General features: G+C 41.2%; 1 protein-coding gene across 1 annotated transcript; it reads left to right on the forward strand.

The window, feature by feature from the left end:
- Positions 1-351: 351 nt before the first annotated feature.
- si:ch73-86n18.1 (uncharacterized protein LOC564061 homolog) lies at positions 352-11,499 on the forward strand. Its single transcript, XM_036594507.1, has 6 exons — positions 352-804; positions 1,906-2,007; positions 2,270-2,428; positions 6,511-6,662; positions 8,265-8,386; positions 9,691-11,499. Exons 1-6 carry the CDS (start codon positions 705-707, stop codon positions 9,851-9,853), a joined length of 798 nt encoding a protein of 265 aa, XP_036450400.1. The 5' UTR covers positions 352-704; the 3' UTR covers positions 9,854-11,499.
- Positions 11,500-11,799: the final 300 nt, after the last annotated feature.

An 11,799-nucleotide genomic window follows, 5' to 3' on the forward strand; every position in this document is an offset into this window, starting at 1 on the left:
TCTCTTCTTCTCTCTCGCTCTCTCTCTCCCCCCCTGTTTTTGGCAGTGGCCTCTCTCTCTCTCTCTCTTGCCCCTTTGCTCTCTCTGCCCCCCCCTCTCTCTCTCTCTCTCTCTCTTTTCATTTATACTCTCTCTCTCTTATTTTCTTATATTCTCTCTCCCACTGCTTCTTCCGCTGTTTTTTTGGCATTGGCCTCTCTCTCTCTCTCTTTCTCTCATTTTCTTATCCTCTCTCTCTCTCTCGCTCTCTTTCTCTCATTCTTTATCCTCTCTCTCTCTTTCGCTCTCTCTCCCTCTCTCACCCAACCCTAGCCCCCTCTCTCTACACTCTCTCTTTTTATTTTTTTATATTCTCTCTCACCCCCTCCCCACTCTCGTGGTTCACGCCCCTTCGCATGTCTGTATGTGCGCGTGCACGGTTTGGACGTGCGTAAGCGCGAGGAGCGCGTGAGGAAAGTTGTTGTGTTGAACATATAGCTGCGCGTTTGGTCCCAACAGCAAACAAAGGCAGGAAAGAGTGACATAAAGAGGGGATCAATCGGAAGGAAAGGCGGAGAAAGTTATCTTCAGCTTTCAGTTAAAAGCGTCTGTCTTCACTCCGCACTGTCAGTGGAGGTCAGGAGCGCACGCGGTCACCGCGAGGACAGCTACAGCACCGCCACCCGGAGCTTCTGGATCCAGTTTGATCTGAAAGACTTTCCAACATGCAGGACATCGAGAACTACACCAGCTTACAGGAGTTCACAGAAGACGCCTCCGCCAGAGGGAACAAGCCCATCCTCTACCCACCGCAGGGCAGACAAGGTAACGGCGGAACCGTGTGAAACCGTCCTATCGCGATACCGGTGTCCGATATCGCGGTTTTCGGTACTAACTTTTGGGTGGAATTCCACCAGTTTTTCACAACATCTGCAGAACTCGGTGGTTAAGATATAAGCAAAGCACTTCAGGGTGGTTTGGTGTGAAATGCTCGATTTTGGAGAAACGTATTGGGTCAGAATTGTTCACCGTGGTGGTGATCGGAACCAGACGTCTGAATTTAATTCCCGTAACAAAGCAGCTTTACAGAAAGTTGCTGATTCGATCAGTGGACTCCAACCCTGGTCCTGGAGAGCTGCAGAGTTTAGTTCCAACCACAGTTTGCCACTCCTGCTCCAGCTAATCAACCTCTTCCCAAGTCCCTGATTGGCTGGATCAGATGTATTAGAGTTAAGTAAGGGGCGGGGCAACTAATTGGACACAGGTTGTAGCTAAACTCTGGAGGAAGGTAGATCTCCAGGAGTTGGAGATCGCTGGATTAAATAGTTCAGGATATGATGCCTCATGCCTGCAACATTGTTTTATGATAGTTTTGAGACTTTGAGAAAGTTTTCAACTAAAACGTAGGAAATTTTAAAAATATTTAGTTTTTGTGGTTTAATATGGACGTATAAAGCAGAGTAAAGGTCAGATCAAATTTGCATTCCTGCATCTATCTATCTGTCTGTCTGTCTGTCTATCTATCTATCTGTCTGTCTGTCTTCCTATCTATCTATATGTCTATCTGTCTGTCTATCTATCTACCTGTCTAACTATCTATTTATCTATCTGTCTGTCTGTCTATCTATCTATCTATCTGTCTATCTATCTACCTGTATGTCTAACTATTTATCTGTCTATCTGTCTGTCTGTCTGTCTTTCTATCTATCTATCTGTCTGTCTATCTATCTACCTGTCTGTCTGTCTAACTATTTATCTGTCTATCTATCTGTCTGTCTGTCTGTCTTTCTATCAGTCTATCTATCTATCTATCTATCTATCTATCTGTCTATCTGTCTGTCTATCTATCTACATATATATTTATTGTCTGTCTGTCAATCTATATATCTGTCTGTATCTATTTAATCATCTGTTTGTCTGTCTAAGGTGTGGTTAAAGGAGCGGAGTGTTTGAGGGGTCAGGTGGCTGTTGTCCTGTTGGTGGCTCTGTTGGCGTCTCTCTGTGCGAACATCGTGCTCGGTGTTCTCTGTGAGTAAACACACTTCCACACGTACACACACACACACACACACACACACACACACACACACACACACACACACACATTCCCCATAGGGCAGCATCCTCTTCTGTGAGTGTTTGTATGCGCATGTGTGTTTGTCCGTGTGTCTGTCTGTCTGGAGGAGCTCCAGCAGGGAAAGATTCCACAGTAATGTCATTTTGATCCGTTTCAGACAGTGTAGTTAAAGAACAACTTCAGTAAACTCTTTCTCTCCCACACGGCCTGCAGTGACGAACAGCAGATCCAACGGTTCCACCATCGTGGAGAACGCAGCTGGCTCAGAGTCAGAGTCGGCCTCTCTCTCTCTGAAACTGACCGCCCTTCAGGAGCGCTTCTCTCGCCTCTGCTCCGACTACACCACTCTGGGACAAAAGTTTTCAGCATCAGGTGAGGGCCTGCAGTTTGGTTGTGCTTTAAAGTGCATAAAAACAGGGCGTTTGTGGGTCTTAGAAGAGTCTTAATATGTCTGAAATTATGTTTTACAAGCTAAAAGACTTGAAGGGACACTTGGGCTTTTATGAAAAACTGCAACCATAGCAACATCTGTTGACTTATTTTTCACTTAGAAAACCAACAAAACATGTCATTTGACCAGGACGCTCAAACTAAAAATTTAGGTGTGTTAGAAAAACTGAAGACAATGAAGAAAGCAGGGCCGCCAGAAGCACAGGGGTGAGCAGGCTTTTCACCGACCACCTTTTAAAGAACTGGGGTGATGCCCCACCATTTTTTGAGTACATGTAAAGACGACTATATGAAAAATCTCCACTTTTCTAAAACTTTGTGGACCATTCACCTATAAGCATGAACAGACAGAGAGTCGACCTCATTGGCAGAACCAAAATCTCAGCAGTGGGCCAGACATTTTCTCAAATATTGAACTTTCTGTGATGAAGACTCACTAATCCAACAAAAACGTAGTTTTGTTACCACCAGCATTTGGCCAGAAGCTTTCAAATGACAGCAAATGACAGCGCTCGGCCAACACATTGCAAACGCTCGATCCTTCTGTCCAAACTCACTGTGCGTTCTTACATTGCTGTGGTAAAAACATGCAGTACTGAAGGGGGCGATAGAGGACAAATCAGAGAGGGATCTACTGTTATTCCAACAGCCTCAACAATGAACCATGAATGAGTAGAGGAGAGTGAGCTGCTTTACATCTACAGTTGGAATGGAAAGGCGACAATGATTCATAGTCTTTATGTTATCGTAAGCCTTCTTTGCTTGAGACTCAACTGTCTGCTATGGTAGTTGAGAAAGCACACTGGCGGTACAGAACCGCTTGGACAGGCTTGGCTGTCGTTATAGCACCCCTTGTTGTTGCACACCTTAGATAGACAGACAGACAGACCAATAGATAAATATACATGTAGATAGACGATAGACACAGACAGATAGACAGATAGATAGATAAACAGGTATATAGATAGACAGACAAATAGATAAATATATATGTAGATAGACGATAGACACAGACAGATAGACAGACAGATAGACAGACACATGACAGATAAACAGGTACATAGATAGACAGACAAATAGATAAATATATATGTAGATAAATAGATAGACAGGTAGAGAGATAGACAGATACAGTGTGTCCCAATTCAGGGGTTGGATCCTTCAAAGGACGCGGTCTACGAAGGTATTAGAGCTGGAGATGCTTCACCGCCGGCTACTGAAGAGATTTTTTTTTTTTTTGTTTACATTTGTATCCCTAGCCAGTCGCCTCAGTTTAAACACAATGCTTATATTTATATATATTTAACTTCTATTTAAGAGTGTACTCTTCAGCCACCGCTCGCTCCTCTGGCGATGCCACCATGTTCTCGAATCCTCACTGGCACGCAATGAACCTCGGGATATGTCAGCTGGGGAAGGATGGAAAAGAGGGACACATTTCTCGGCTGTATATGAAGGAGCCTTTGAAATGGGACAGCCTAGTCGCACCACTGTGACGCAATCGGCCTTCAAATGCAGCTTCCGAAGGACACAGCCCCTGAATTGAGACACATGGAGATAGACAGACAGATAAATATATATGCAGATATATAGATACATAGATAAATAGATAGATAGATAAATTGAAAGTGTGCACCAAAATCGGCAGACGAATTCCATAGTTAGTTCCCTGCAGAGGATTTGTTAACTTATTTTCACTTAGAAACTCAACAAAACATAATTTGATCCAGAAGGGTTTGAACTTTTGCGTACAACTGTTGGCAGTGCTTGAAGTGGGGAGAATAAAAGTGGAGTAAATGAAAGATGCTAGGAGATATCACTAATTTTCCCAAGATACATTTGTATACTTACAGGGACATACATGCAAAACTGTTAATTTTATCACATAGAATCATAATATAGCCTATAATAATTTAATAATGTATTTTTTGTCTGTTTTTTGTCTATGTTGTTTACTTTTTTTCCTTCATCTCTGTTACAAAATGGTCAATCATATCAGCACACGTCTTGTTTGGGTTTAATCTTAGCTCAGTTCGCTCTGTTTAACTCTTGCACATTCGCTTTGCCCTGTGCATGTCTTGAATTTTTGAAAGTCAACATGTGATGATCTTTTTAATCTGTGCTTCTTTTAATTGGGATCTGGAATCTCTGCATTCCTTGACCTTTTATGCAGTAATTGTTGTCTAGCCTTGTCAGTACCAGCTCCAGTCTGTTGACAGCCTCAGTTGGTGCTATTTCTTTTTTACACCCTTTGCACCCGAGCTTCACCTTTGACAATGAGCCAGTTGTTCTGGGAGCAATAAAAAAATCATTTAATCCTTTGACCAATAGTCAGGCCATTCATCTCTACTGACATTATTGTTACCGTCGTAGTTGGCTGCGCTAGCAGTAGCTGCAGGTGTTTTTGCTGATGCTACATCAACGGGCCCCTCGCTGCTAGGAGTGGTGCTAACGTTAGCTTGCTGCTTCCAGCCTCCATTTAGTACTGGTTCTAGTTGAAGCTCTGTCGTGTCATTGTCTGACTCACACGTGGCATGCGTAAAGTACCACTTAGTGTAGACGTTACCATGACAACGAGCATCGCGTGAGTCCAGTCAGAGTGAGATCAGCAGTGAGCAGTGCTTGTGTTTTTAATTGCTTTAAAATGATGTCAGACTCAGGAAAACGTTCTTCACATGTCCTTATTAAAGAAGGCCGAAAGATGTCGTGTTCTCAGACACATAAGCTGGACGTCCGTCCCACCGCCGTCTTTTAAAGATCAGAGCATAAACTTCGTCTCCTCTGCAGACCAGTTTCTGCTCCGCCATGTTGAACGGTATAAACTTTCACTATGAGGCGACGAACATGATCAGAACGGACTTAAACTTTCCGATAGGGAATGTAATCAGATACAGGCGTTTACACGGATATTATTCTTCTGTTTAACGGATTATTTACAGGATTACCCACCTCGTTCAATTGGAATTGGAATTGTATTCTGATTGGCCTCAATCTAACTAGTTTATTCTGATTGAGCTGTATATATTGACGTCTTCTATTCCAGTTGAGCTAATAGTCGGATTATTAACGGATTATTAGCCTGTAAAACGTGGCTAGCGAGTACCCCGGCCTACTTCAAGAATTGACTGTAAGGTTATACACAGTGCTGGTAGCTAATTTGATCAACGTCAATCTTTTGTTAGTCAGAGAAATTTGCCATTTTTCAGAGAACTGATTTATTTTTACCCTTGAAAGAAAGTAACAAACTGAATAAATGTAAAAAATTAAATGGTTGGGGATTTTTTGTGATCAGTTTTTATTGAGTTTTGCTTACATGTGGAAATAATTGATCGGTAAGAGTTAACAATCTGGGAGTTGGAGGTGGCCTCAAAAAACCCCTGAAAACCTTGACACAAAGATGTAGATACATGCGTACCGAAGCCCTTCTTTAGTACAATGAGAATGTCTATACAGAATTTCCAGTAGTAGGTGCCATTTCAGTCCAAGCTTGTATTGTTTATTGTGTTTGGGCCTTGTTTAATCTAACAGTCAGACCTTCCAATTCTATTAATTGCGAAAAAATATTACAATTCTGAGTAACTTTTTAGTGTTGAGGGTTTTTTTTTAACTGATTTTGGAGTCACTGTCTTCGCCTGTGTGCACCTTGGCGCGTCCCAGTCCAGCGGGAGCACATTGCTGCAGCAGAGTGGACGCTTGCATCACATCGCATTTGGAATTGTGTGGTGTTGCAGATACTACTGTTATCAGTCCCATGGAGAGCTACAGCCTCTTTTAAATGACACTCATTCTTCCTTGGTTTTGTTACTGTAGCTGATACTGTATGGAAATGTGAGGAAGCCCAATTATTCGGAAGCAGTATCCGTAGCCAAAAGGTCCTGCTGTGGAAATTGGCCTGTATAAAGAAAGAATTGCATCATCTCTGCATTGTTAACTTTTTTTTAACCCCTGCTTTTTCTGTCTCTCTGTGATCCCCCTGCACCCCCTCCACCCCTGACCCACCCCAGTGAGGACGTGCATGCCGTGTCCGGAGGGCTGGACACATCTAGACGGGAAATGCTACTTCTTCAGTGCAGACAAACTGGACTGGAAGAACAGTAAAGAGAGCTGTGTGTCTATGGGCAGCCATTTAACAATCCTCCACACCCACCAGCAGCATGTACGTGTGTAGATGTGCACTACTGTTCACAAGTTTAGAATCACTTTCATCACATTTTACTCATTTTGCTATATTAATTATGAACTAATGCAGTGTAGTTTTTTCTGAACTAGACAGCAAATGTTGCTTTTAAATGTCTTACTCAGTATTTCGAGCATTTTAGGAACAATAAGTTATTAACCTCCTAAAATCTCAGGCTTATTACATACTAAAGCTTATTATTCAGTAACTACAGGGACTTCAATGCAAACTAATGGAACTTCTCTTAGGTTATAGAAGTGTGTAATGGCTTGGTAAGGGGTTAAATCATAAATAATGACCTGTAATTATGGATCTGTAGTTATTTCTTGTCATTTTGCACTGTGCAAATTTAATTTCCAATCAAAATGGCTATTAAGTACAAATTATTCATTGTTTTTAGCTTTAAGCAAAAAAAGCATATAAGTAAACATGTAAGTAAAAGAAAGGTTCACAGGAGTCTCAACAACTCAACATAGCACATTTTTCAGTATCTATTCTGTCCACTCTGTACGTTTATTACAGCTTCCATTCTTTTCAGGAGACTCGCTTTCAGTTTCTAAATCAGTAAATCTGCAGACACGCCTCCAAAGTTCAGTCTTAGAAGCTGGTTGATCACTTTCTGAAGTAATCAAACACATTCAGTGGTGTTGAGGTCTGGACTCTGGGGTGGTCAGTCCATTGTTCAGCTTCTTTGTTTGGTGTGTCCGTCTCCTTTTCTCAGTGAGGTTCTTCTTGATCAGCTACACATCCTTTCAGACCCACAGCGCTGAGTCGTCTTCTCACAGTGGAAGGATGGACAGAAACACCTGTGGATGTTTTCAGATCTGAAGCAGCTTGATTTTCTCCTCTCTCTCAGAGATGAAAGCTTTAAGTGCTGTTTATCTGATGGGGGCAGTTTGACAGTCTACCAGGTCTTCCAGGTGGTTGTTAGGAGGCCCATTTTCTCTGTAGCTTTTAATCATTTTTTGTATTCGAGTTTTGGGAACTCCTGTATGCAGGTGGATTATCTAGTCTTATACATTGGTCTAGTCTTATATCTAGTCTTGTCAGAAATATCTCTTTAAAAAAAATGAATAACTTGTACTTAATGGCTGTTTTGACTGGAAATTTAAGTAAATGTTTTTTTGCACAGTACAGTACAAATGTACTAATGTTTCTGTTTCATTTACATGACATTCATTATGTTTTAATGGTTTTTTCCTCCTTACCCCAAATTTAGTCGATCAGTCGAGACGTGTTTGGTGTATGAAGTCTGCTTCTTTAGTTTTGCACTGGAGCTATGAGGCTAATGTAGCTAACAAGCCTAATTTATCACATATTAACCTCAAACCATGTTGAGTTGTTATGTAATCTCTAATAGACTTGCGTATGTGGTTTCTGACACTGTATGACACACTGTTATGTATAAACATGGACAAAAAACACATCACATAGCTAAAAACATTAGTAGCAGTAGCATCTTACTACTGTGTTCAAAGCAGACTTCACACTGTAAACATGTCTTGGCTGAGCGAGTTGAGAGAAAACTGTAAGTTGAGATTTTTCACAGTTGCTTTAGCATGTTTTATAATTTTGTTATAGGATCAACTGCAGAAAATAGCCCGCAGCATCGGTGGGTTTGACTACCATTTCTGGATCGGCCTGACAGACTCTGAAGAAGAAGGAGTGTGGAAATGGGTGGACGACACACTGGTCAACAAAACGTAAGACCATGCTAACATATAGGCACACGTTGCATGGATAGACATGCGTATTCAAATGTGTGGACCTGAAAGATCTCTTTATCTTCAACTCAGTCACAGTTCTGTTATGAAGCAAACTGGGATGTAGTGTAGGGCAAACGCATGTAAATGCCATTTAATTTATACTATTATTATTAATTATTATTAAGTGACCCTTATTAGTCCCACAACAGGGAAATTTCACCTCCGCAATCTGACCCATCCGTGCAGTGAGACCCCACGTACACACTAATGAACACACACACTAGAGGCAGTGAGCACACTTGCCCAGAGCAGTGGGCAGCCCTATCCGCAGTGCCCGGGGAGCAGTTGGGGGTTAGGCGCCTTGCTCAAGGGCACTTCAGTCACATACTGTTGGCTCAGGGGATCCAACCGGTGACCTTCCAGTCACAAGGCTGGTTCCCTAACCTCCAGCCCATGACTGCCCCCAGAAACTAGGTTCTACCGAGATCTGAACTCGGATCGCTGGATTCCAAGTCCAGAGTACTAACCATTACACCATAACATACACGACTGCTGATACACCTTCATCACTTTCCTCTGCTAGCTGGCTCATTAGCATGCTAAAGGCTACACGGTTAACAAGAACAAAAGGAAATGCACTACAATACGACCCGACTCCAAGTTTATAGCAGTCACTCACACACGTTATGTACGTTATGCTCAAACTTTTTAAAAACATTTTGCACTGCAAAGTTTGTATGGCTAGCCTCACTAACCTGCCGCCCCTCACTGTCCACTCCTCCCCTTCTGCCACGATTGGACGCTTGTGTAACATAAGTGTGATGCACATCCAGGTGTTGAGTCGAAGTGTGTCAGTGTATGTGCCAGCCAGTTTTTGGACTGGCCAAGCAATCTTACTGGGTGCACTCTCAGAAATAAAGGTACTAAACTGTCACTGGGGCAGTTCTCCTCTTGTCACTGGGGTGGTCCACTCAAGGGTACATCTGAGTACCTGTAGTCAGGGAACATAATTGTACTATAATCCGTTGAAATGATATTTTCTAAGCTGTACTGACTCCACACACCCCGTCTCGTCTCCAGGCTTTTATTTTACTGTTCTGTTTTAAAACATTCGGTTATGAAAAGATACAAATATGAACTTTTCATCTGGAAAATCTTATTTAATCTTATGTAATGCCCTCCCACAGAGACAGGCCTGTTCGTTTACATTCTGTAAAAACATAAATGATCAGTTTTTGTGTTTCTTTTTCATTCCTTGGTTCATTATTTGTTTTGTACCCACTCACTTTCGCCCCCTGTAGGTACTGGAATGAATTGAACGGAGAGCCCAATAATCACGAGTCTGGAGGACTTCATGGTGAAGACTGTGCCGTGCTGGAGTACCACACTAAAAGCTGGCACGACGTGCCCTGCGACTTCCATTACAAACGCATCTGTGAGATGGACGCCATTACTGTAGACTGAAGCACCGCACTGTAATGTAGATAGAAACTCAGGATGTAAACAGCTACATGTTTAATCGGTTAATTGAAAAACTGTCACAAAAAATGGACAATTTTTTTTTCAAAAACTGAATGAATTCAGTTAACGATACAAGTTGACTTTGCTAATGGACAGCTGGCTATTCCGAATGTGGAGAGTAATCTAAATAGGCTTATAGCTCATAGTTTGTCATACTGAGCTCTAAACCATGTCGACAAGTCTGCACCACCTCAGTGAAGACCTGGATGCGGTTTGAGAGGAGATTTTTTATGTATTTTTACAGAAACGGTTTGTGCTGTTTAGGTGACTATTGATTTCTAGTATTAGCAATGTTAGCCTCGCTGCAGTTCTAAATTAAAGGAGCACAATTTGGATCCCAAAGGTGTCTTGGCCGATCGAGTTAATATGATTCATGATGTAGATTTGACTTGAACTATTCCTTTAAATCTGAACCTTGAATCCAGTTTCCGGTCCTGGTTTTTGTAATTACTAGAAGGTATGACCAGAGAACTTGTAGAGAGGAGAATTACCACTCTGTAATGTCTTCTGGGTTTCTCAAACGCTAGAGGGCGCTCCTGAGAGAGCCCAAATTGAATGGGTTAAGATGAAGCATCTGAGCGAAATCATCGTTTATAAATTCTTAAACATCTTTAATGTAAAAGAATACAATCATTTCCTGAACACAGAGCAGCATAAAACATTTTAACACTGCTGTTATGTTTTTAAGAGCTTTTAAACTCGAGTTATAGGAATTTAAAATGGCACCTCATGCAAGTTCATAAAGTCTGTGCTAACGCTAGCATCCTGCTGCCCAAAAACCATTTGCTGTCGAAAAAAGGAAACACACATCTAAGTTTTCTTTTTTTTTTTAGTAAAATACATATTTCTACTTTCTAAAATTAAAGAAAAGTTCTGGGTAAGTGATTAGAACCTATCTTAACTTTTCGTTTTTAGCCATTTAGCTCTATTCACCCCATTCATTGAGGACTCACCCCCGGGTTCCCCTCTGGCATATTACAGTCATGTTTTTGATATAACGGGGGAAATAGGAAGCGGCCAGGCTCCTCATAATCCGGCTCTGGTATGACATTAGGTGGCCAATCAGTTATGTCAAAAATTCACTTCATTACGAGAGATTACAAAACCCGCTTCACAGTCTACATGTGAAGACATCTGGTAGGTTATCTGCAGCAAAGAGCTGTTCATGTTCATCATACAAAAATAGCAAAGGAAAGCCAAAAGAGTTTTATTGAGAAATAAAACATGAAATGCAAATTCTGGAACATGTTAAATTGTCTTCTCACTAATTTCCACTATTGATTGAGGCTATTTTTATTGAGCTAATACATTCCTTAGCAGTCATCAGCTGTAATGTTATCTTAGTTTTTTAATGGAGGATTTCTTTCACATCTTTCACAAATTTCGATTGTTAAAAATTGGGAGAACAAACGTAGAAAAAATTGCTGATTTTTCACATCCTTAATAGAATCCACTGTAAAACAAATTTTGAAAGTAATGTTCTGATGACTTTTGTAACTTTTAAATGTTTTGAATGTTTTGTACCTTTTTTGCACTCTTTTTCCACAAATAAAGAAAATGGAAGATCTACCAAACTGGGCTGAGTTTAATTTGGCTCTTGTGTGGATTTCTGTCGATAAGGATTGCAACACTGGACTGAGAAGACTTTGGACTGAGAGCTTTTCTGCTCTGAAGCCAGAAGCTCCAGCTGGCCATTTGAGTTTGGTCACAGCCAAAACAGAGAGTGCTGGTGAATTCCTACAGTTTTTGAATAAAAACTTTGTTTAATAGCTGTTTAAAGGGGAACTCCACTTTTTTTTTAATTTCTGCATAATTAAATGGTTAAGATGTAAACAACATCATTCAGAGTGGTTTGGTGTGAAATGCTTTGTTGTAGAGAAACTTGATAG

The sequence above is a fragment of the Colossoma macropomum genome, unplaced genomic scaffold, assembly GCF_904425465.1.
Source record: "Colossoma macropomum unplaced genomic scaffold, Colossoma_macropomum, whole genome shotgun sequence".
Lineage (NCBI taxonomy): Eukaryota > Metazoa > Chordata > Actinopteri > Characiformes > Serrasalmidae > Colossoma > Colossoma macropomum.

Coding starts and splice junctions, on each gene's coding strand:
- si:ch73-86n18.1 (XM_036594507.1), top strand. CDS start 705: ATGCAGGACATCGAGAACTACACCAGCTTACAGGAGTTCACAGAAGAC. Junction 2,429..6,510: donor ACAAAAGTTTTCAGCATCAG/GTGAGGGCCTGC, acceptor GACCCACCCCAG/TGAGGACGTGCATGCCGTGT. Junction 6,663..8,264: donor TCCACACCCACCAGCAGCAT/GTACGTGTGTAG, acceptor ATTTTGTTATAG/GATCAACTGCAGAAAATAGC.